At 38.2% G+C, this 23,617-nt stretch overlaps 3 protein-coding genes and 1 pseudogene across 4 annotated transcripts; all 4 read left to right on the top strand.

Moving 5' to 3' along the window:
• Positions 1-567: 567 nt before the first annotated feature.
• LOC137729943 ((E,E)-alpha-farnesene synthase) lies at positions 568-4,303 on the top strand. Its single transcript, XM_068468993.1, has 7 exons — positions 568-820; positions 930-1,197; positions 1,315-1,696; positions 2,814-3,032; positions 3,158-3,299; positions 3,522-3,770; positions 3,863-4,303. The coding sequence occupies exons 1-7, from the start codon at positions 650-652 to the stop codon at positions 4,160-4,162; spliced, it is 1,731 nt and encodes a 576-aa protein (XP_068325094.1). The 5' UTR covers positions 568-649; the 3' UTR covers positions 4,163-4,303.
• A 408-nt stretch (positions 4,304-4,711) lies between these two features.
• LOC137728590 ((E,E)-alpha-farnesene synthase-like) lies at positions 4,712-6,230 on the top strand (annotated as a pseudogene).
• Positions 6,231-10,166: 3,936 nt separating this feature from the next.
• On the top strand, positions 10,167-14,210 carry LOC137729942 (uncharacterized). Its single transcript, XM_068468992.1, has 6 exons — positions 10,167-10,549; positions 10,776-11,769; positions 11,871-12,058; positions 12,985-13,021; positions 13,124-13,191; positions 13,291-14,210. Exons 1-6 carry the CDS (start codon positions 10,452-10,454, stop codon positions 13,760-13,762), a joined length of 1,857 nt encoding a protein of 618 aa, XP_068325093.1. The 5' UTR covers positions 10,167-10,451; the 3' UTR covers positions 13,763-14,210.
• An 876-nt stretch (positions 14,211-15,086) lies between these two features.
• Positions 15,087-20,062, top strand: LOC137729940 (uncharacterized). 2 transcript variants are annotated; one of them, XM_068468990.1, is made up of 3 exons: positions 15,087-15,430; positions 16,069-16,234; positions 16,326-20,062. In XM_068468990.1, the coding sequence occupies exons 1-3, from the start codon at positions 15,317-15,319 to the stop codon at positions 19,832-19,834; spliced, it is 3,789 nt and encodes a 1,262-aa protein (XP_068325091.1). In that variant the 5' UTR covers positions 15,087-15,316; the 3' UTR covers positions 19,835-20,062. The 2 variants fall into 2 exon arrangements, with proteins under 2 accessions (XP_068325091.1, XP_068325092.1); XM_068468991.1 differs by having other exon boundaries at positions 15,291-15,430; positions 16,080-16,234.
• The last annotated feature ends 3,555 nt before the right edge of the window (positions 20,063-23,617 follow it).

The raw sequence follows: 23,617 nt of genomic DNA, 5'->3' as shown, positions 1-23,617 counted from the left end.
TTGAGTTTTGCTTCCTCGGATTCAAATTTGTTTGATTTTTCTATTCTCGAATCTCTTGGATTTAATTTAGAATTCAACTTGGCTTTGGTTACGATGATATATGTGCAAGTTTAGAGGCGGCGTTGGGTTGTGTAAAAGGTGTACTGCACATGCTTCCAAATTTTAGAAGGTTCTTAAAAACAGGAGATTCGAGAATAGAAAGCCGGCGTGATGGGCAATGCATGTTTATAGATTCGAGAATAATTTTGGAACCTTCTATTCTCGTGATGGGCAAAGCTATAAACATGCAACGCCGGAACCTTCAATATATTGTCCTTATTTTTTTGAAAAACTATATTAAAGAAGAATCTTTTATAAATTTCGCACAGAGCTTCCAAAAGTCTTAGAGACGGCCCTATAGTTGTAAGAAGAACTGAAGAACCATATATCTCATCCACGCATTGATATTTTTGTCGTTTTCCACGAGAAACGTGAAAAGCTGTAAACATGCATTGCCCATTACAAATATTGACTAGTAGACGTGTGGAGTATACACTACCCTTGCCTATATAACCCACCCCTCCGGAGATTCATTTGATATCCCAAAAACCTCTAGCTTCTTGTATCCCAAACATCTCTAGCTTCTTGTACACCAAATTAGGTATTCACTATGGAGTTTAGAGTTCACTTGCATGCTGATCATGAGCAGAAAATTCTTCAAAACCAAATAAAACCCGAACCTGAAGCCTCTTACTTGATTAATCAAAGACGATCTGCAAATTACAAACCAAATATTTGGAAGAATGATTTCCTAGATCAATCTCTTATCAGCAAATACGATGTGAGTTATATATGTTTCTAATTAAGCTTCTTCCATTAATGTTGTAGTTAAAGTCTAAAGCTTAATTAACGTGAATTGTCTTAATTATTTTATTATAAACTGAGCGCAGGGAGATGAGTATCGGAAGCTGTCTGAGAAGTTAATAGAAGAAGTTAAGATTTATATATCTGCTGAAACAAAGGATTTAGTGGCTAAGTTGGAGCTCATTGACAGCGTCCGAAAACTAGGCCTCGCGAACCACTTCGAAAAGGAAATCAAGGAAGCCCTAGACAGCATTGCAGCTATCGAAAGCGACAATCTCGGCACAAGAGACGATCTTTATGGTACTGCATTACACTTCAAGATCCTCAGGCAGCATGGCTATAAAGTTTCACAAGGTAAATAATGATTAGCCATGCGTTTAGACCTAATCACTTCTAAATCATTTCCATAATTTTATCTTATAATTAAAGAACTCTTATTGGTTAACTGATTATTTGTGGTGTGAAACCCAGATATATTTGGTAGATTCATGGATGAAAAGGGCACATTAGAGAACCACCATTTCGCGCATTTGAAAGGAATGCTGGAACTTTTCGAGGCCTCAAACCTGGGTTTCGAAGGTGAAGATATTTTAGATGAGGCGAAAGCTTCCCTGACGCTAGCTCTCAGAGATAGTGGTCATATTTGTTATCCGGACAGTAACCTTTCCAGGGACGTAGTTCATTCCCTGGAGCTTCCATCACACCGCAGAGTGCAGTGGTTTGATGTCAAATGGCAAATCAACGCCTATGAAAAAGACATTTGTCGCGTCAACGCCACGTTACTCGGATTAGCAAAGCTTAATTTCAACATGGTTCAGGCCCAACTCCAAAAAGACTTAAGGGAAGCATCCAAGTAAGGCAAAAAAAAAAAAAAAAAAACATCATTCGTCTTCTTCTTAATTTATTTAGGGGTGTCGTATCCTTACATCCATTTTTACTTCTCATACATCCCTTATTAATTTATATCATTTGTCTTCTTCAATTTTTTCGATCTGACGGCCTAAAATTAAGATGGAGTGTGAGAAGTAAAAAGGGATGTGGGGATAGCACACCCCATGTTATTTCTATATATTTATTATGATGACGACATTTTTTTGACCTAAGAGTAAATTGTAGCAATGGTCCCTTAAATTTAACTCAATTTGAGCAATTATCCCTCAACTATAAATCCATTACTATCGGTCCCTCAACTCATCAAAATGTGCAGCTATGGTCCCTAAACTTTAATGCAACTAGAGAAATGGTCCCTCAACTTTAACCCAATTGGAGCAATGATCCCTTAACTTTAACCCAATTGTAGCAATGGTCCTTCCAACATAACTCATTTTGACAAAATTATGACGAAGTTGACAAAATGGACCATAGCTACACGTTTTGATGAATTGAGGGATTCCAATTGTAGCAATGGTCCTTCCAACATAACTTATTTTGATAAAATTATGATGAAATTGATGAAAAGGACCATAGCTACACATTTTGATGAGTTGAGGGACCAATGGTAATAAATTTTTAGTTGAGGGACCATTGCTTCGATTTAATTAAAGTTGAGGGACCACTACTTCAATTTATTCTTGAACTAATGATACGATGCATGTGAAAACAATAAAACACATGATGTTACATCATTAATACATAATGTCATCAAAGTAACCTATGGGGGGATGTGAGGAAACTCTCTAAGACAATAAAACACATGATGTTACGTCATTAATACAGAATGTCATCAAAGTAATCTATTTGGGGGGTGGGGGAGAGAGAAGGGGGAGGATGTGAGGAAAGTCTATGTTATGAAAAGGAATAAAGGATAGTCTTATTTAGAAGGACGTAATGCATGTGAGTGGCATGTGACCGTCGTGCTGGCCTAATGCATGTGACTATGTGAGTGTGAGGGAGATTCTCTCTCCGTATTTTGACACAGTATTCTCAACCACTCCCACGACCCTCATAATGATTTTAATGTGTCATTTAAGGTGGTGGGCAAATCTGGGCGTCGCAGACAACTTGAAATTTGCAAGAGATAGACTGGTTGAATGTTTCGCATGTGCTGTGGGAGTAGCTTTCGAGCCTGAATGCTCATCTTTTAGAATATGTCTTACCAAAGTCATCAACTTAGTACTGATCATAGACGACGTCTATGATATTTATGGCTCAGAGGAAGAGCTAAAGCACTTCACCAATGCTGTTGATAGGTCAGTTATTTAATTTTCAAATCCCAAATGTCTAGTTTTGACATTTTTGGAGGAAGTTGTGAGTTCAAATTCCATAAACGACAATTGTTGATACAAAATTTTAAAAGATTTCTTGAATTGATCAGGTGGGATTCTAGGGAAACTGAGCAGCTTCCAGAGTGTATGAAGATGTGTTTCCAAGTACTCTACAACACTACTTGTGAAATTGCTCATGAAATTGAGAAGGAGAATGGTTGGAACCAAGTATTACCTCAATTGACCAAAGTGGTACGCAACCTAAGCCAGTTTAGTTTTGTTTTTTTTGCTGTTATTGGCACCTTGGAAAGAGCATCCTACACTTGCCAAAGCGTAAATTCTCCATTACATTTTTATAACGAATGAGTGCAGATAACATTTTTAGATTGCCAATAACAGTTCTCTTTTTTTATTTGCTTTGATTTTTATGTGTGTATATATATTTATAGCTGAACTTATTTGTCTGATTCATAGTGGGCAGATTTTTGTAAAGCATTATTGGTGGAGGCAGAATGGTATAATAAGAGCCATATACCAACCCTTGAAGAGTACCTAAGAAATGGATGCAATTCATCATCAGTTTCAATACTTTTGGTTCACTCATTTTTCTCTATAACTCATGAGGGAACCAAAGAGATGGCTGATTTTCTTCACAAGAATGAAGATCTTTTGTATAATCTCTCTCTCATTGTTCGCCTCAACAATGATTTGGGAACTTCTGCGGTAATCTTCGTTCTTTCTTTCATTATTTACGGCCGAAAAAAAAAACTAAGCAAAAATTCTAATCACGACATAATTAATGAAATGATTAACAGGCTGAACAAGAGAGAGGGGATTCTCCTTCATCAATCGTATGTTACATGAGAGAAGTGAATGCCTCTGAAGAAATAGCTAGGATGAACATTAAGGGCATGATAGACAATGCATGGAAGAAAGTAAATGGAAAATGCTTCACAACAAACCAAGTGCCTTTTCCGTCATCATTCATGAACAATGCCACAAACATGGCACGTGTGGCGCACAGCCTTTACAAAGACGGAGATGGGTTTGGTGACCAAGAGAAAGGGCCTCGGACCCACATCCTATCTTTACTATTCCAACCTCTTGTAAACTAGTACTCATATAGTTGGAAATAAATAGCAGCAAGAAGTTTGTGGCTTAGTTCGTCGTGGATAAATTAGTCTTTACAGTTTGTAATGTTGTTGTGCAAAGATTATGAATAAAAAAAAGTTGTAGTTTGTCGTTTATTTTTTCAATATTATTTTTGTCTATTTTTTTTTTTTTTCTGTTGAGCTTTAATATTAAGACCATCCATCATTAAAATTTTGAATTTGCCACTAAATGAAATATCATTGGCCCGACATTAATTGGAAAAGCAAAGTTTTGCTTGTTATGGGATTCGAATTTGTTGTTTGATTTTTCTGTACTAGAATCTCCGGGAGCCAAATTAGAATTCAACTTGATTTTGGTTATGATGAAATATATGTGTGAGTTAGACTAGGTTGTTCAGGTTAATGTGTCTAATCTTTTTGTATTCAAGCTCAATCATATTTTTGTGAATTAAAACAATGACATATGTAAATCAGAATAGTTATTTAAAGCGCTCACTCTAATGTGCGCCCGAGTTCAATCTTTTAACCTAATTAGAGTAGTTTCTTGCGAAAATGTCAAATATATATCTAAGCGGATGGCTGAAACTTTCTCCTTTCAGATGTAGGTTTTGCAACATATCAAAGCATCTCATAACTGAGTTGATCTTATTTAAAGCAAACATTTCATATATATGAAACGTAAAAGAGGGAGTAGGATTCTCTCCACCATTTTTTCCATCCCCTTGATATCACGTACTCATTGATATTTTTCTCGTTTTCCGGGTGAACTATTGTGAATGATATAAACAGTACCCATGACTAATATTGACCAGTAAACACAGTGTGGAGTTTCCAGTACCTTTGCCTATATAACCCACCCCTGCGGAGATTCATTTGATATCCCAAATATCTCGAGCTTCTTGTACATCAGACTAAGTCTTCACTATGGAGTTTACAGTACTTGCAAGCTGATCATGAGCAGCAAATTCTTCAAAACCAGATGAAACTCGAACCCAAAGCCTCTTACTTGACTAATCAAAGACGATCTGTCAATTACAAACCAAATATTTGGAAGTATGATTTCCTAGATCAATCTCTTAACAGCAAATAAGGTGTGAGTTATACATATCTAAGCTTCTTCCATTACTGTTGTAGTTAAAGTACTTTGCAACACTACTTGTGTAATTGCTCATGAAATTGAGGAGGAGAATGATTGGATCATAGATTACCTCATTTGACCAAAGTGGTACTCAACCTAACCCGGTTTTGCTTTGGTTTTTTAGCTGTTATTTGCACTTTGAAAAGGTCATCCTGTACTTTCCGAGGAGTAAATTCTTTGTATATTTTTATATTGGTTAATTGCAGATAACATTTTTAGATTGCCATAACATTTCTTCTTTTTTGTTTGCTTTGAATTTTATGTATATATTTATAGTTAAAAAATTATTTCTGTTTCTTAGTGGGCAGATTTTTGTAAAGCATTATTGGTGGAGGCAGAGTGGTACAATAAGAGCCATACACCTATCCTTGAAGAGTACCTAAGAAATGGGTGCACTTCATCATCAGTTTCAGTGCTTTTGGTTCACACATTTTTGTCTACAACTCATGAGGGAACCAGAGAGATGGCTGATTTTCTCCGCAAGAACGAAGATCTTTTGTATAATATCTCTCTCATCGTTCGCCTCACCAATGATTTGGGAACTTCCGCGGTATTCTTCTTCTATCTTTTGTTCATTCTTTAAAATAGGAAGAAATTAAGCAAAAATCCTAATCATGACATAATTAACGAAATGATTAACAGGCCGAGCAAGAGAGGGGGGATTCTCCTTCATCAATCCTATGTTACATGAGAGAAGTGAAAATGCTAGGAAGAACATTAAGGGCATGATAGACAAGGCTTGGAAGAAACTAAATGGAAAATGCTTCACAACAAACCAAGTGCCTTTTCTGTCATCGTTCAGCAACACTGCCACAAATATGGCTCGATCGAGTAGCGCACAGCCTTTACCAAGATGGAGATGGATTTGGTGACCAAGAGAAAGGGACTCTGACCCATCTCCTGTCTTTACTATTCGAACCTCTTGTAAACTAGTTAGTACTCATGTGGTTTGAAATAAAGATATTACCTTTAAAATCAAAGTTATTTCTTTGAATTAAAGTTATTATCTTTCTGATGCTTATTGCCACTTATCTACATACATGCATATAAGAAAAACTTAAGAAACAAACAAACAGAAAGAAAGAGAACCTTTTGTTTTATCTGAAGTCTTCCAATTCATTGAAGTCGATGAATACATAGAAGAATAATAAGCGAATGCAAATAGGAAAAAAAAATCTTAACAAACAAACAAACAGAAAGAATAAGAACCTTTTGTGTTATCTGAAGTCTTCCAGTTCATTGAAGTCGTTGACTACATAGGAGAATAATAAGCAAATATAAATAGAAAAATAGATCGACAAATATATTTTTAAAGAAAAAGAAATATCAGCGTATCTATCAAAGCATTTATAATCATCTTCAAGAGCCATAATATTATTAGTGGCTACATTTTTTAACGCTCGAAGTTGCTTAAATTGATCCACACACCCCTAGTACTTTATCTTCGTGTACAAGTTTTTCACTCTAAAACTTCAAAATAGACCATCTATTAGTAAAAAGGAATTTGTTTTTCTCTATGAAAGCATTTAATTAGGGTTTTAGTCATAATAGAACGTATGATAAAAATTGTGTGATGGTAAGAGTTTGATTACTGTGTGATGGTAAGGGTTTGATTATTGTGTAAGACAAAGATTGTGTAATTGTAGAGGAGTTAATTACAGTAACACCTCCTGAGGTTTATCGAGTTTTGACAAAATTACCTTATGTTTGAGATATTACAATAACACCTCCTTACATTTTAATTCACTTTCAAACATTCCCTTGAGTAAAAAATATAATAACAAACAGACGACTTCACCCTTTTTAATTACTTCAAACTAATTAATAAACAAAAAATTTATAAAATTATAAAACATTAACACTGTAAAATGGACAAGAGAAAGACCATCTCATCTACGATGGATACTTGTATATACCTCTGTACCCTGTCAATTCATAAGCATGTGGTCCTGCCTCCGACAACCAATGCATGCAAACCTCGTCGCGAGGAATATGTCACTGTTTCATTTGGGTTTCACCCAGGTTTATCGACGACAAAGTTGTAACGATGGTCTCATTCATTGTGAGGGGAGCCTTGCAGTAACTTGAGGTTTACAACTTAAAACACAAAATATTGGAGACTACAAGGGATCAATTTGCTTGCTGCAATCCAATATAGGTATTGGAATGTATTACGCACAGTTGGGGGGCGGAGGGAAATAGGCACTAAGGTGGTCTAAGTCCGAATGTGAAGGTCTTTCGAGTACCCTTCTAATGTTTAGTATGGATCTCTTTTGTGCCTAATAAATGTTTGTTGTAATGCATGTTAGGCATACCTCGACATGTTGCGTCAATAACACTCGACAAATTCTCTCTATATCAACCATCAGATTGGTTCAACATATGCGATATCTGTCGACATGTGCACAACAAGCCTACCAAGTGAATAAACTGATTTTCTTTTACGTGCTTTGTGCTTTATTCCCATCTTAAAAACTTGTATATAGCACTGGAACCACTCAAGGTTCAAATTCCGAATTTGCCACTATGTACAGTGACATATGGATTCTCAAGGACAAAAATGTTTTTAAAAAGTTGAATATTGTTGCTATTCCTACGAGGAAGACAAGGTTATTCATTGGGACCAGGATTGTCTGCCCTCCCATTTTCTATCCCATTCCATCTCCTCCTATTTTTCTAGCCATTGATTTCATATTGAGTTAATTTAATGCTCTAGATTTTGCCACCTCACACATTTTCACTCTCCTTTCTTCCGTTTTGCTTCTGCTACTACATTCACAGACCAAAAAACATTTTCAGCTGCACAACAACAACATCCTCCACCAAGAATGCCATTGAATTACAATTGAGGGCTTATCTTCGTTATGTGCATGAATGCACCATACACATGGTCCATAACATAATGGAGCATTCCCAGATTCACAGTCACCATTTTTCAAAGAAACCTAGAAATTCAAACACCAAATTTTTACAAAAGATGGGTTTTTGATCAATTAAAAAAAAAAAAAAAACCAGATGGGATTATATGCAAATTTTCAGAAACAGAGAAGAACCCATAATCTAGAGTGTTGAAAAAAAAAAAAAGAATTTATGAATTTAATCATGTGCAAGTCACGATTTGGGGATGAACAGATTAGAGAGAACTAAAAAAATTCGAAATAAACACTCGGAAATTGTGGCGATTGTGAATCGAGAGGCGTGGGCGGCAAAGAAATCAAAGGTAGACTGAGAAGAAGAAATCCATGAGACAAAAGGAGATGAGAGGAGAAGGGGTGGTGAGAGAGCCGAGGAGATCCATAATGGGATGGCGAAAGGGCAGAGGGGGAAGAGAGAGAGAGAGAGAACAAATCAAACCAAAACAAAACAAAAACTATGGGCTGAGAGTAAAAATGTTTCTTGGTCTGTGAATGTAGTAGCAGAAGCGAAGAGGAAGAAAAGACAGTGAAAATGTGTGAGGTGGCAAAATTTGGAGCATTAAATTAACTCAACATGAAATCAATGGCTAGAAAAATAGGAGGGAATGAAATGGCAGACAATCTTGGTCCTATTCATTGAGCTTTGAAATAAATAACGAACTCCTGGTGGGTTGGCCTTGGCGGGATCAACGACTCTACCAGTCTCTTGCTAACGTTTTGATCTTTAATTTTTGTTTTTTTTTTTTTAATATTTAATGTTTTAATTTGATATTAATTTGCTCAATATTTATAAAGATTTTCTTATTCAACAAAAAAATAAAGCTTTTTCTTAATTATAAAGGTAACTTAGTAATGCAGATTTTTGACTCGAGGGTTTAATAAATTGTTTTTCTTGATTAAAAAAAAAAATCTAAGAAGGCTTTAGTGTAATTTTTTAAATGTGAAGGGGTATCGTGAAAACTCGGTAAATCTCATGAAGTGTTAGTGTAATAACTTGATAGTAATTGTTTGATTATTGGGTGTCAGTTTATTGATAAATTTGAATTTTATTGTTATTAAATATAGAGTGAATTTATATTGTTTCAAATAAAATTTCTCATTTGTTTTTATTTATTGAGGGTTAAAAGTATGGGGCGTGAAATTTGAGCAACATACTGGACGAGTTGGATGGACTTCGATTTGTTCCGTCTTCAGGATTTTACAGTTTTGGGCCTGATTCCTTGGTTTTGTTGTGCAAAAATCATGGTCTTGATCTTCAGTCCAACAAAAATGAAATAAAGGACATTTTCGGCAAAATAGATATTTCTTTTCTTTTTAAAAGGCAAAAAATAATTATATTGAAGGGTTTTAAACTCTTGACATAGCTTACTTCTACCCATCACTTTACGTACTTTCATTTCATCACAAAAAACAACTAAAATCAAATTGATTGTTGTTATTTTGCGGTTTCTTTCTAGCCATTGGTCTTTTATTTGGGGTCTCTATTTGCTATAATCTGAAGTTAGATTGATGAAAAAACTGTTCACTCAACTATGTTTGATGTTTAAAATCCTCTCGAGGCCACGAATTGTGCGTTTGATGGCAGAGGTACTTTGGGTCGTAGATTAGTGATTGTAGCGTTCATTATGGTATGACTTTTTAATGCTGTGTGACATTAATGCTGCAAGTGTTTTAACCGTTATATTTAATTTCATCAACTGTTATTTCTTCTATTTTTAATTTCAACAATTCATTTTTATACCACTAAATTCTACGTTTTTGAAGAAGATTTAAGTGATATAAACTTTTATAGTTGCTTTTGAAGAAAATATTGTTGTATTTGAGTTTGCTATGTAGATTTTTTTTTTTTTAAAAAAAAAATTGAGGAAAAAAAGGAAAAGGAAAAAAAAAAAGGGAGGGAATTTGTTATATGTAGATTGCAAAGGTCGGTCAATGATCGGATGGCCAGGATCATCATCAGGTGAAAGACGCCATCTTGATCAGATAGAAAGCCCAGCGAGCAGTACGGACGGGAAAGAAAGAAAAAAACGCAGTGGTGGAGTTCCAATAAGCGAGGGAAGCAGAGAGGCGATCTTTCAAAGTTCAGAAGCTTTTTCCCTCTGCTTCTTCTCCTTCCATCCAATCTCTGTCCTCTTCAATCCCAATCTCCTAACAAAATCTACAAATTGAATCAAAGGGAAGATCTTGAGAGAGAAGGTAGAGGGAGAGAGAGAGAGAGAGAGAGGAGGGGGAGAGAAAAATGTCGAAGAAGAAAGTGAGTGGGAATACCATGACGCTCAAGGACTTCCATGGCGGTTCGATTCCCTCTGATCTCCCTCTTCCTTCTGCTCCTGGTGTGTAAGTCCCGTTTACCCTTTTCTTAATCTTTATATATTTTCTGTGTATTTTGATTGCTTTGGGAAATTACGAGATTGAAAAACCCTATTGCTTTGATTCATATCTGTAAAGCTCCGATTTTTAGATCTGGGTTTTGTAATTGCTTTGATTTTCGTTGCCCTAGAGCGAGAGATTGAAAAACCCTGGTTGATTTTTGCACCAATTTTGGATGTTTTTTGTTCTGCAGAGTTGTTAGGCCTACGGATCGTTCGGCTTACGACCGTCCCACCGCTTGGGGAAACCCTATGGGGCGGGCGGACCATCGCTCTCGGCCCCACACGTCTCCTGCCACGAGGCATTTCGATGACAAGACTCCATTTCTCACTCACTCCGTGCACATTGGCCGGAACTTTGATGAGGACGAGCGCAAGCCACTCGATGGTGGGTCGATGTCACGCCGGACCATTGGGGATGATAGCATTCGGGTTCCCCTGACCCTTGCTGAACCCAAGCAGGCGTTTATATCTGCAGGCGTGTCATCCGGTGTGCCATCTAGCGTGCAGACACGGGCTCAAGCACCGCTCTCCCCGAGGGGGGCAGTGAGTTCCTACTTGGAGAGGGTTAGCGAGACATCCCATGTTGGAGGGAATTCTCATAGCATAGGTGGCAATGGCGGGCGTGGTGTTGATGGGGCTTGTCCGAATGCATGGGCAATGAGGAAGGAGATGGCGGGTATATCCGAGCCAGTGCAATCTGCTTGGTCTGGACAAAGTGCTGTTCAAAAGCTGGCCCATGCCAGTGCACTCGATAAGGTGTCTTCAGGTAGATGGCAATCAAGGCCTTCAATCAATTATCAGACAAATATCAAGGTCGTTAGATCTCCCGAAACTGAGAGTGGCTTGCATTCCAAGGGTTATGGTAGTGATACTTACAAGAGGACAGATGTGATGGTTGAAAGGGATGCAGCCTTGGCAAGGTATGCTGAAAGGGGTCTTCAACTTGATGGTGTTCAGCTACCTGATCACGAGAGTTCTAGGGCTCCTATTAATTCAGAGCTTAGAGATAGGAAGCCAACTGTTTATAACAACAGGGTTCAACCTGCTCCATCTGATGGCAAATTTGGTCTGGCTGAATTGCATCCCATAGTGTCTTCAGAGCCTGTAGAGCGACCCAAGTTGAAGTTACTTCCAAGAACAAAGCCAGTGGAGGGTTTGGAAGCTACAGTAGTTGTTAATGCACAGGTATTGACAAGGTTATTAAAGTGTATTATAGAGATACTCAAATCTATGGGGTTCTACGTTGCACTGAATGCACTAAATTCTTATTGTTTGGTTGATTATAGAAGTACCAGAGGGTGACTGAGTCTGTCCATGTCGAAACCGTCAATGAAGCGTATGGAAATACGAATGCTCCAAAACCTGGTTCGGCAGGCTCTGATGGTGGGAAACAGGCGGTGGAGCGTCCAAAATTGAATTTAATTCCCCGATCTCAGCCTCTCGAACACTTGGAAGTAAATGCCAAAAGAGACAGGTATGCAATGCTTTTGACTGTGGTTTTCTCGACTTTGGGCCTTCTATCTGCTCGTACTTGCCATTTTCTTCTGGTATTAGGCCAGGGCCTTTGTGGTTTTGTTCTATGGAAATTATGATATTCAGCCCAATAAGTAAAAAATAAATGAAATTCTCGGCCAGATTAAAACGTGAAATTGTTTCAATTTGCTTCTTTAGTTGTAATCCTTTGCCACCACTCCCCTTTTATATACTCTACTTCAATTACACTTTTTGCTTCATAGAGGTAATATTCTTTTTGTAGCAATGGGCTTCTCTAAAAGCTTCTGGAGAAATCTTTTAAATTGAAGAACGTTTTCTCACGGTTGTTGCCCAAAAATAAGGTTGGCCTGATTTGAGGCCATAATGATTGCTTTTTAGAGCTCTTTAGGCCATTGAACCAATCCCATGGGTTGGTTATGTTACGAACAATTTGCGAATACATCTTAAGTAATGTTTTATTGTGTTGTGTGTATATATTGTTATTGATGGAAAATTTTAAAATCTTGTCTTCCACTTTTGTTCCACAGAATTAGCAAATGACTTCAATTTTTGTCTGATATATTATTTTCCTGCCTTCTGGATGAAGCTGTGCCACTATAGTTGTTCTCAGAGTCTAGTATTTTGTTTTGTTTTTTGCTTACATGAATATTTGAACCTAAATATACTACTCCTGATCCCCCTTCCTCCTGTACACTATGCCGCTTAAGGCAAAATTTGGGTTTGGAGTCCAGCAGTTGTTCGAGAAGCATTGATTGAATTTGTAGCATGAGTCCATGACAGAACGTTACCCTTCCACTCTTACTTCTTGGTGGCATTCACAAAAGAATATGTGCTTGTTGTTCTTAATATTGGGTCTCTACATTGATGGTTGCAAGTAATATCTGATGAAATCCGTGAATGATGCAGGGTTGTATTATTTGGTGGTGCTCGCCCACGAGAACTGGTGAATTTTTTTGTCCATGGTTTGACATTTAAGTTCAATTTGTTCATGAGCATTGAGTGGATTCATGTCCCCTTTCTGAAACCCTTTCTGTTTTTATGTCAGGTTCTGAAGGAGCGAGGGGTTGACGATGTTGTGATCACCAATCCTGACACAGCTCAGCATTCTGACAAGTAGCGACTTATTTTCTATCTCAAAAATTTCTATTATTTAAGTTTGGAAATTTGGGGTTTTTTTTTTTTTCCTTACGAACAAATTACTGTTGTTTGAAGGGTTAAACATCAAGTTGCCAGGCCTGATAGAGTTCCTGCACCCGCAAATCCTTCTCGCCACAGTGAGAAAGCTGAGAATCATCCTTTTGATCAGAGGACTGGAAAGAAATTCGAAAGGAGGGATAATCGGGTAGATGGTGAGAGAATTGACATGCAGAAGAAGAACTGGCGTAATGATAGTAGGAGGAACAGCAGAGAGCCTGAGAGACTGCAGCAACAGTCAGAGAGGCCACCATCACCAGAGACCTGGCGGAAGCCTGAACAACCTAAACCATCTTCCCCTGATGCTGTTGGCCTGCAGCACGGGAAAGCGGCTTCAGCTCTTGAGCTTGCGCAAGCATTTTCCAGATCAGTATCCGATCCAAAATTAGCTGATCGGTTTTCTGGCCGAAGGGGCATTCCTGGCCGGGCCCAAATGCCCTTTTCACGGCTGATGGGCCCAACCCCAAGGCCTCAGATAAATGGTTACTAAATGTCCTGTTCCCATTTCGACATCACTTGGTGGTATAGAGATTCAGAGTTTTGCTGGCGAACTTGTTCGTTTGAAGTAGCTGGGATTACAAGCAGGCCGACTAAGTCACATTCACCTGTGAGTGCCTGCCTCCACAAGAATTTTCCAGTTTCCGCAGAATGGTTATTGCCACACAAAATTGATTGCGATCGTCTAGCCCGAGAGGTGTCTTATCTCTACAACCCTCATCGTATTGTGTTTTCTATTTGTCTTTCCTTTTTCGCGGTTCCGTTGGCACCATTGAAAAACTGTATTCTCCTCCCCTTAGGTGGAAAAAGAGTGTTCTGTTTCCTATGAGGCCAGTTGTAGCAAGAGTTACGCTACAAATTCTTGTTTTAAGGAGTGTTGTTTTAATTTCATTCCTTCCCTTCCTTTTCCCTTAAAAAAGGTTCGGAGAAGTGTTCATCGACTCTCTTTTGTTTGATAATTTTCTGAAAGTTACTGTGTTAGCATGTTCTCCTGATTGTAGTCCCGATTTAAACTACAAATCGATATTAAAGAAGTCGTTAACTGATAGCTTCACCCTCGGGGACAATCTGCCATCTCCCCTCTCGCATACACACTTGTCTGGTGATTTAAAAGTTGTTTTCTGGTGGTCGTGAACGTAACTTATCACTGTCTTGAAAGATCTCTAATACGCAAATTACCGGGTGACGGTTAGTTTAAGATTGCCGAAGGTGCGCTTTCGTTGTTGACGAGAATAATGCGCTTTCACGGGCTTTGCGTTCTCACCATGCATTGGGTTGTTATATTTGCACCGAGTCTCTCTCTCACGTCGTTTCACTAAAAATCTTGAAAACTTGTCCAACTCCCACTAAGAGGATCTTCAAAGGAGATGTCAAAATTGCCACGTAGGCATACAACAGTAAAAAATGACAGCAAACTCTCTCTAACCGAGCTTTCAATTTCTTATGTGACACTGAGTCATTTGAAGACAGTCTTTTGTTGTCAAATTCATTAAATAATTTTTTAATAGATTAATATAATATACAATAAATGTTGTTAAGTTTTTGAAATATGTGATTGGTTGGCTTAATTATTAGACTCTATAAAAAGATAAAAAGTTTATTAAATGACATTATTATTTAATATATTGAGTGAAACAAAATATTATACAAAATGTCGAATTACTATATAAACTATCAACTATATTTTAATATTTAAAATTTGACATCTGATGCTCTATCCCCTCCTCCTCCTCCCCGTAGAGTCCTCAAAATGTCGCTGTCCGACTAAAACGACGCTGTTTCGATGCGTCTTCTAACCCAACGTGAATTAATCGTCGTCAGATCACATAGAACAAGTCACTACTATTTTTCCCCTTCACGTATTCCCTTTCCTTCTCGATTCATCAAATCCATCAGATATTATTTAATTAATCATTTTTTGCGTGTATCAAAGCTTAACGATCCGAGAGGGTAAATAAGAGCTGAAAAATCAGAGAAATTCGATTTTGTTTTCTCATGATTTTTTGGGGGATTAATTTGATTGATTCGGCGTAATCGGGGCGGAAAGATGTTGGAGAAGATCGGGCTGCCGGCGAAGCCGTCACTGAGAGGGAATACTTGGGCGGTTGACGGCTCACACTGCCAGGGATGTTCTTCTCAGTTCACCTTCATCAATCGCAAGGTTCACTTCTTCTTCTGCCCCTCTCGATCCAATGACCCATCTGTGAATTCTTTACTAATTTTTGTATTTCTTCAGTCTTCGATTTTTGGGTGCCGAAAGATTGCTGCTTTTTTTTTATTTTTTATTTTATTTTTATTATGTGGATTCGACCAAGATTAGGATACTTCGATTCTTGGCTTTCTATTTTTAGCGGTGTAGAAATCATAGGTTGTCTATTTTTTAATGTTTTGGAAAGAATGGTGATTGTTTAGTTTAAGATTGTATTGGAGATTCGTAGTTTGTGTTGTGCTAAGAATGGGTTTAATGATGTACACTTAGGGACCGTCTCTGACTGCTTCCTATGAAAGCACTTCTGCTCATAGGCGCTTTTTCTAGAAGTTCCTTTGTTAGAAACACATTGAAATTTCGAGTGCTTCTTTAAAAACCTACTGGAAGTGCTTCCTAAAGTTCGTAAGTGCTTTTGATTGTTAGAAAGCACTTTTAGCCCTTACAGTAGCAGTTCGAAACATGCCCTTAAACCTCTTTGCCTAATGGTATAAACTTAATGCTTTGATAGGATTAAATTTGACATTTCTTTCTTGTGTATGTATCTGTTGGTTTGTTCCCGATTCTTGACAATGCACATTGTGGGATTTCAGCACCATTGCAGGAGGTGTGGCGGCTTGTTTTGCAACAGTTGCACCCAGCAAAGAATGCTATTACGGGGGCAAGGTGATGCACCTGTGCGTATTTGTGACCCTTGTAAAAAGCTAGAAGAAGCAGCACGCTTTGAGAGATATGGACACAAGAGTAGAGCTGGGAGAGGTATCATTTTTGTCTGTTCAGTGACAGTTTGTGCTTCTGCCACATGCTTTTTGTTTAATTACTCTACCCTTTAATTTTACCTTCTGTGCAGGCAGTTCAAAGTTGACATCAAATCATGAGGATGAAGTTTTGGATGAGATTCTCAGTAGTGACAGAAAGGAATTAGGACAAGAGTCGAACAGTAATGTGGTTTCCAGTATGCAGAGAGCCGCTAGTAGTGCATCATGTTCAAGTAGCCATGATGGGGTAGGAGAAATACATAGAAGTCTTTCCGTTGATGAGCCTAATTTACAGAGTGGTGGTGGATCTGCTTCTCCTGACGAATTGCGCCAGCAAGCTTTGGACGAGAAAAAGAAGTATAAAGTTCTTAAAGGAGAAGGGAAGTCTGCGGAAGCATTAAGAGCCTTTAAGAGAGGGAAGGAGCTTGAGAGACAGGCTGACACATTGGAAATATCTTTGAGAAAAGAGCGTAGAAAGGTTTTACTTTCTGCCAATGTGGCGGAGAGCCAGATTAAAGATGGGCCTTCTGAATCTGGAAGAAGAAATAAGGTCACGCCTCCAGTTGGTAAAGAAAAGGATGACCTTGCTGCTGAGCTGAAAGAACTAGGATGGTCCGATATGGATCTCCTTGATGAAAACAAAAAACAAGCAAGTCTGAGTTTGGAGGGCGAACTTTCTTCTCTTCTGGGAGAGGTCTCACAAAAGACCAATAAAAACAAAGGTAGTGGTGCCATTGACAAAACCCAGGTTGTTGCACTAAAAAAGAAGGCTCTCATGCTGAAGCGTGACGGTAAACTTACAGAAGCTAAGGAGGAACTAAAAAGAGCTAAAATTCTAGAGAAGGAACTCGAGGAACAGGAATTCTTGGCTGAGGCTGAAGATTCTGATGATGAGCTATCTGCGTTGATTCGTAATATGGATGATGACAAACAGGAAGAATTTTCAATTCAATATGAGCAGGAGGATGGCTTCAATTTTGATCATCTTATTAGTGCTGCTGATGATCTGGGTGGTAATTTTGAAGTGACAGATGAGGATATGGAGGACCCAGAAATAAGTGCTGCTTTACAATCTTTAGGATGGTCTCAAGGTTCTAATAATCCGGAAACTTCTCCTCCCCAGATACCTTCCATTGACAGGGAAGCTCTATTAAGCGAAATTCAATCATTGAAAAGAGAGGCGCTTAATCATAAACGGGCAGGTAATGTGCAACAGGCAATGACACAGCTAAAGAAGGCAAAGCTACTTGAACAGGACCTTGAAAGCCTTGAGTCTCAAGAGGGCAATGTTGCAAATGATCCTACGAGAATTCATAAACAAGCTGCTGATAAATCATCGCAGTCACCTATGGTGGGTGATATTCATACAATGGAATGTACGGACTCCAAACCTGTAAGGAAGACTAAATTAATGATTCAGAAAGAGCTTCTGGGCTTGAAAAAGAAAGCCCTTGCTCTGAGAAGGGAAGGACGACTAAATGAGGCTGAAGAAGAATTGAAGAAAGGAAGGGTACTTGAGCAGCAACTTGAAGAGCTAGAGAATGGTTCTATGTGGAAGGACATGCCTGGGACTGTTGGCAGTAAAGTCCCAGATTTGGCACATGAGCTTCCCAATGTTTCTGCAGGTCTGCCAGTTGCAGATGAGGAAGGAGAAAATGTAACAGATCAAGATATGCATGATCCAGCATACCTTTCTATGTTAAACAATTTGGGTTGGAATGATGACGATAATGAAGGGACCAACTCGTCATTGGAAACTTCTAAGCAAATGGATAATGTCTCAATGAAGGTCAGTGAACCTGCTGTAACTCAAGCCGCGGTTAATGTCCCAGCTGGAGGATCAAGGAGAAGCAAAGCTGAAATCCAGAGGGAACTTTTAGGGTTGAAAAGGAAAGCTCTTGCTCTGAGGCGCCAAGGAGAGACCGGGGATGCAGAAGAACTGCTAAAAAAAGCAAAAGCACTAGAGGGCCAGATGTTGGAAATGGAAGCACCCGAGGAAAATATCATTGAACCTCCTCTTAATAGTGCTGAGGAAGAACGTGATGGAGGTGATGTAACAGAAAATAGTATGCGGGACCCAGCACTTTTCTCAGAGGGAACTTACTCCTACAAACCAGCCGTTTCTGCGCCAAGAAATAAAGGTGCAATCCAAAGGGAAGTTTTGGATATGAAAAGAAAGGCTTTTGCCTTTAGACGGAAGGGAGAAACCAAAGAAGCTGAGGAAGTGTTGAGGATGGCAAAGTTGCTAGAGATTCAAATTGAAGAGATGGAAGCCCCAAAGGATTTGAGTCTGCATGATGATTCAAAGGAAGAGAAATCTGAGAGTTTCGGATATCTAATTAACACCAAAAAGCCAGGGAATTTGAAGGATGATACAGATGTTAGAAGGTTTACTGAGGCAGCAATGGGTCCAATTGACGAAGTTGTTAAGTTGTCAGCAAAGAATTCTGAGTTTGTTCCTCTAACCTCACAGCTAGCTAAAGGAAGCCAACCATTTCCAGTGGAATTGGGTGCTTTGGGTGAAACTTATTTTCCGGACGACCAGAAAATAGCGGAAGGCGTTAGTCAGATATCTGCACCTGTCCAATCTGGAAACTTAGTTGATTTGTTGACAGGGGATGACTGGAGAAGTTATCAAAGGCCAGCTGAAAAACAAGATGATGGCCTAAAGTTTGTTTCTGTTGGTTCCTTTACCGCCAGTCCTCCCGTGCAGTTGGGCTCCCAGACCTGTTCGAATGTATATCTGGGAAGCCAAGATAATAAAATTGACAAACAGGAAGATAAGCGAGATGTTAATGTAGCAAATTCAGTTCAGGAAGCTGCTTCTCAGAGCAGCCAAAGTGCCATTCGGCAAGAAATCCTGGCTTTTAAGAGGAGGGCATTAGCTTTAAAGAGAGAAGGGAAACTGACAGAAGCTCGAGAGGAACTTCGTCAGGCAAAGTTATTGGAGAAGCGTCTTGATGAAGATAGTCCTCAGTCCAAAACTGCTTCAAGTGAGGTGTCCAGTGCCGTACAAAATACAACTGGAGAGCAGAGCCAATCCCAATCATTACAGTCACGAGACATCCCTTCTTCTAGCCAAAAGCATCACGGTTCACCATCTTCGGACCCAAAACCTTTGTCCAGTCGTGATCGCTTCAAGTTGCAACAGGAGTCTCTTGGCCACAAACGTCAGGCTATGAAGTTGCGGAGGGAGGGTCGGATGGAAGAAGCAGAAGCCGAGTTTGAATTAGCCAAGGCACTTGAGAATCAGTTGGATCTATCAGCTGCTCATGATTCCGCAACCGTTGACAAAGGAGAATCAATGGATGATGTCTCTGTTGAGGGTCTTGATCCTCAACTACTGGCTGCCTTGAAAGAAATTGGAATCGAAAATGCTAGTAATTTATCGCAAGGCCCCGAAAGACCAGAGCCTTCAAAAGTTAATGTTGGTAAGGGCAATAACGCAATCCAAGATAGAAGTCGGCTGGAAGAACAGATCAAGGCAGAGAAGGTAAAGGCGGTAAATTTCAAACGTGCTGGAAAACAAGCGGAGGCCTTGGATGCTCTTCGAAAGGCCAAGCTACTCGAAAAGAAGCTGAATTCTCCATCTTCAAAGTAAACAAAATAAAAAAATCACCTTGGTAAGTTAGAAGATCTTTATTGCTTACGAACTATGAAGCTCGATAGGTCTGTAAATGTTGTTGGTACGCAGAATTCACCACGAAGCAGGATACACGATTTATGCAAGACGAGTATCGTAACCGAAAATGTATCATCTGTATTGTAGAGGCACCCTTCCTGCCTGCACCATTCCTATATGTCAATAAATGGTATATGACTTGTAACATTTACCTCATTTCCGACGGAAAAGATTTCGCGTAACTTCAAAGGTCTCATGTTGCACAAAAAAGTTTGACCTAACACTCACAGGGTGCGAGTTTTTTTGCGCTCTAGAATTGTGAACTGCTGTGGCGAAGCTACCAACTGATCTTATTTTAGAACTTACTTTTGCATAATTTTTTTAAAGGACCGTAAGCTTCTAAGCATCTTAAAATTCATGTAAAACATTCAAGGAATGTTATGGCCGACGTAACTCTGTTTAGGAATATGTTATGGACCATACAAGCATTTCTTTAAAGCTCAGGGGAAAGATGTCGCAAAAAATTACCAAATTTTAACAAAAAAATAAAAATAACACATGATTTTTAATAGGTTTAACAATTTTTTGCCACATCGTAAATGTTGAATTAAAGTTCGTATGGGATATTTTGCTAATATTCTGGCTAATTTTGGATTAAGTTATCCATTTTTAGTTTAAAAAACTACATTCGGACCTCATTTAATGGTTTGAACAGCTTCACATAGCATATTATATTTATTCAAATTTTTGTTGTATTTGCTTCAAAATGATAGTCCTCTTTTTATTTTTATTTTTATTTTAAGAAGTTGCAGTTACAGTGATGATTATCTAGATGACGCTTAAAGACCCGATTTTCAACACAATCAAAATTGATAGCCCAAACCCAACCAACCCAACCCAAGTGTATACAACGCATTTGTCAGCAATTCAACTTCATCCTTAATTTGTTCCCCATTCAGTTTGTTGGCTTCATAATTTTCATTCCTGCTCTGTGAATGAATTCTAGCTAGTAGCATTTAGAAATAAAAGAAACCTGCTTTTAGACTAATAGCATCTCTAACACCGTTTGCAATGGTTGGAATAAAGGTTAAAGTTTAAGCTTTAAGCTCTAGGAATGAATTCTAGCTAGTAGCATTTAGAAATAAAAGAAACCTGCTTTTAGACTAATAGCATCTCTAACACCGTTTGCAATGGTTGGAATAAAGGTTAAAGTTTAAGCTTTAAACTTCCTTCATACCATTTTCAATATTGGGTTACAATAACCCTTAGAAAGAAAATAATTTTTTAGGCTAGATTCTCCCCAAGGATTAAGCTTGGATTAATTCATTATGGAGCCACCAATGTTCATGGGGTGCATGACTGAAGCCCCAACTCCAAATAAACTCGCCATACGCCAGATAGAAGCATGGCGAGGCTCATGGGGACATGTACGTCAACCACTATATAATAGAACCACCGACTCTTTGGCTGATCAACCGTTCAAAATAATATGAGTGGTTGATTTCACGGTCATATGTCAATTTTTATTTTGTTTATGTGGAATATTTATGTAGTTTTCACTGTCGATGGTCGTAATCAATGTTTATCGAAACAATGAAAGTTTCACAAAATTAAAGTTTAGGGTCGGAGTTCTTCTTAGGATAAGTAGTCACAACTCACAAGTCTTTCAATTAAGAAAAAAATAATGAAAATCACAGAATTGTCGTGTCCACTCGTTTTTGTTGAAAGTCTTGCCGAGTTTCCCGCAGCATACGAAAACACACAAGAAATGGGGGATAAGTGCCGCATAGAATTAGGGTTCCACGTGCTTTCGTACCCATGCCTAATGATAATGTCTGAGGATCACAATTATCGGAGGATCACATGCAGTCATATATGAAACGAATATAATGTATTCAAAGTTGCAAATTTAGGTATGGTAGTACTTGACAAAGTTGTGGTAATATTTGATCATGATATTTCTTCACACCTTCTTTTCCTTTTTCATGAAGGTAATGCCAGTCACGTTTCAAATTAAACAGTACATTTGTTGCTGCTCGTAAAACTTGAGTAGTTTAAAGTAAACTGCTAGGAAATTTCGTTCTACTCGCTTTAGTGGAAGAGAGCAAGACTACTAATGTAGTTTAATGATTATGCGTTTATGTGTAGTTCAGTTTGTTTAATTCATCATCTTTTATCCAATTTGATGTCCAATATTCCTACCATGACTGAGTATATATGTGCTTTCATATATTATTCATCTCATATATTATCCTTTCAGCTAAAAAAAAAAAAGAGTAAATTGTAGCAATGATTCATTAACTTCAACTCAATTGGAGCAATGGTCCATCAACTAAAAATCTATTACTATTGGTCCATCAACTCATCAAAACATGCAACTATGATCCCTCAACTAAAAATTCATTATCATTGGTCCCTCAACTTCAATCCAATTGGAGAAATAATCTATCAATTTTAATTCAATTGGAGCAACGGTCTCTCAACTTTAACCCAATTGTAGTAATGGTCCTTCCAACAAAACTCATTTTGACAAAATTCTAACGAACTTGACGAAAATGATCATAGTTGCATGTTTTGATGAGTTGAGGGACCCCAATTGTAGCAATGGTTCTTCCAACATAACTCATTTTGACAAAATTCTAACGAAGTTGACGAAAATGATTATAGCTACTTATTTTGATGAGTTGAGGGACCAATTGTAACAGATTTTTAGTTGATGGACCATTACTCTAATTTGATTAAAGTTGAGAGATCATTGCTAACTAAAGTGCTATTGGTCTTCCGTCTTAATAATCTGTTTTAACTAAGCAGAACGTATGGGAGAGTAACATAAACAAAGGGAGAAAAGAAGGGTCATCCAAATGGAGCATTGAATCGTTTTTCTCAGTAGAAAGTTAGGTACCATAAGAAGAAAGAGAGAGAATGACAATCGATTAAGGTGGTCATTTTGCCCCATGGGTTGTATATTCATTGGTGTTTTATTCTAGAAAAATGTTAACGAGACTCTCTCAAAAGTGGAATTCTTCATAGATTATGTGCCGCCTCACAGTTAATGTCAATTCTCGTGCCACCATTTATAAAATATTATGTCAAAAAAATGAGATGACAGAAATCTGCTTCTCAGAGCAACCAAAGTGCCATTCGGCAAGAAATCCTGGCTTTTAAGAGGAGGGCATTAGCTTTAAAGAGAGAAGGTAAAGTAACAGAAGCTCGAGAGGAACTTCGGCAGGCAAAGTTATTGGAGAAGCGTCTTGATGAAAATAGTCCTCGGTCCAAAACTACTTCAAGTGAGGTGTCCGGTGCCGCACAAAATAGAACTGGCGAGCAGAGCCAATCCAATCATTACAGTAAGGAGACATCCCTTCTTCCAGCCGAAAGCATCATGGTTTACTATCCTCGGGCCCAAAACCTCAAAGGGAAAGATGTCGCAAAAAATTATCAAATTTTAACCAAATAAAATAACGCATGATTTTTAATGGGTTTAGCAAAATTTTGCCACATCGTAAATGTCTAATTAAAGTTCATATAGGATATTTTGGTAATGTTCTGGCTTGAATTTTGGATTAGTGTATCCATTTTTTAGTTTAAAAAACTATTTTTGAACCTCATTTAATGGTTCGAACAGCTTCAAATAGCATATCATATTCATTTATGTTTTGTTATATTTGCTTCAAAACGATAATCCTCTTTTTATTTTTATTTTAAGAAGCTGCAGCTGCAGCGGTGATCATCTAAGGAACGTCTAAAGATCCAAATTCATCC

This window comes from Pyrus communis, chromosome 3, assembly GCF_963583255.1.
Source record: "Pyrus communis chromosome 3, drPyrComm1.1, whole genome shotgun sequence".
Classification (NCBI taxonomy): Eukaryota; Viridiplantae; Streptophyta; class Magnoliopsida; order Rosales; family Rosaceae; genus Pyrus; species Pyrus communis.
This window is presented reverse-complemented; position numbering and strand designations above follow the sequence as displayed.

Coding starts and splice junctions, on each gene's coding strand:
- LOC137729943 (XM_068468993.1), top strand. CDS start 650: ATGGAGTTTAGAGTTCACTTGCATGCTGATCATGAGCAGAAAATTCTT. Junction 1,198..1,314: donor TGGCTATAAAGTTTCACAAG/GTAAATAATGAT, acceptor TGTGAAACCCAG/ATATATTTGGTAGATTCATG. Junction 1,697..2,813: donor GACTTAAGGGAAGCATCCAA/GTAAGGCAAAAA, acceptor GTGTCATTTAAG/GTGGTGGGCAAATCTGGGCG.
- LOC137729940 (XM_068468990.1), top strand. CDS start 15,317: ATGTTGGAGAAGATCGGGCTGCCGGCGAAGCCGTCACTGAGAGGGAAT. Junction 15,431..16,068: donor TCACCTTCATCAATCGCAAG/GTTCACTTCTTC, acceptor GTGGGATTTCAG/CACCATTGCAGGAGGTGTGG. Junction 16,235..16,325: donor CAAGAGTAGAGCTGGGAGAG/GTATCATTTTTG, acceptor CCTTCTGTGCAG/GCAGTTCAAAGTTGACATCA.
- LOC137729942 (XM_068468992.1), top strand. CDS start 10,452: ATGTCGAAGAAGAAAGTGAGTGGGAATACCATGACGCTCAAGGACTTC. Junction 12,059..12,984: donor GTAAATGCCAAAAGAGACAG/GTATGCAATGCT, acceptor TGAATGATGCAG/GGTTGTATTATTTGGTGGTG. Junction 13,022..13,123: donor GTGCTCGCCCACGAGAACTG/GTGAATTTTTTT, acceptor TTTTTATGTCAG/GTTCTGAAGGAGCGAGGGGT.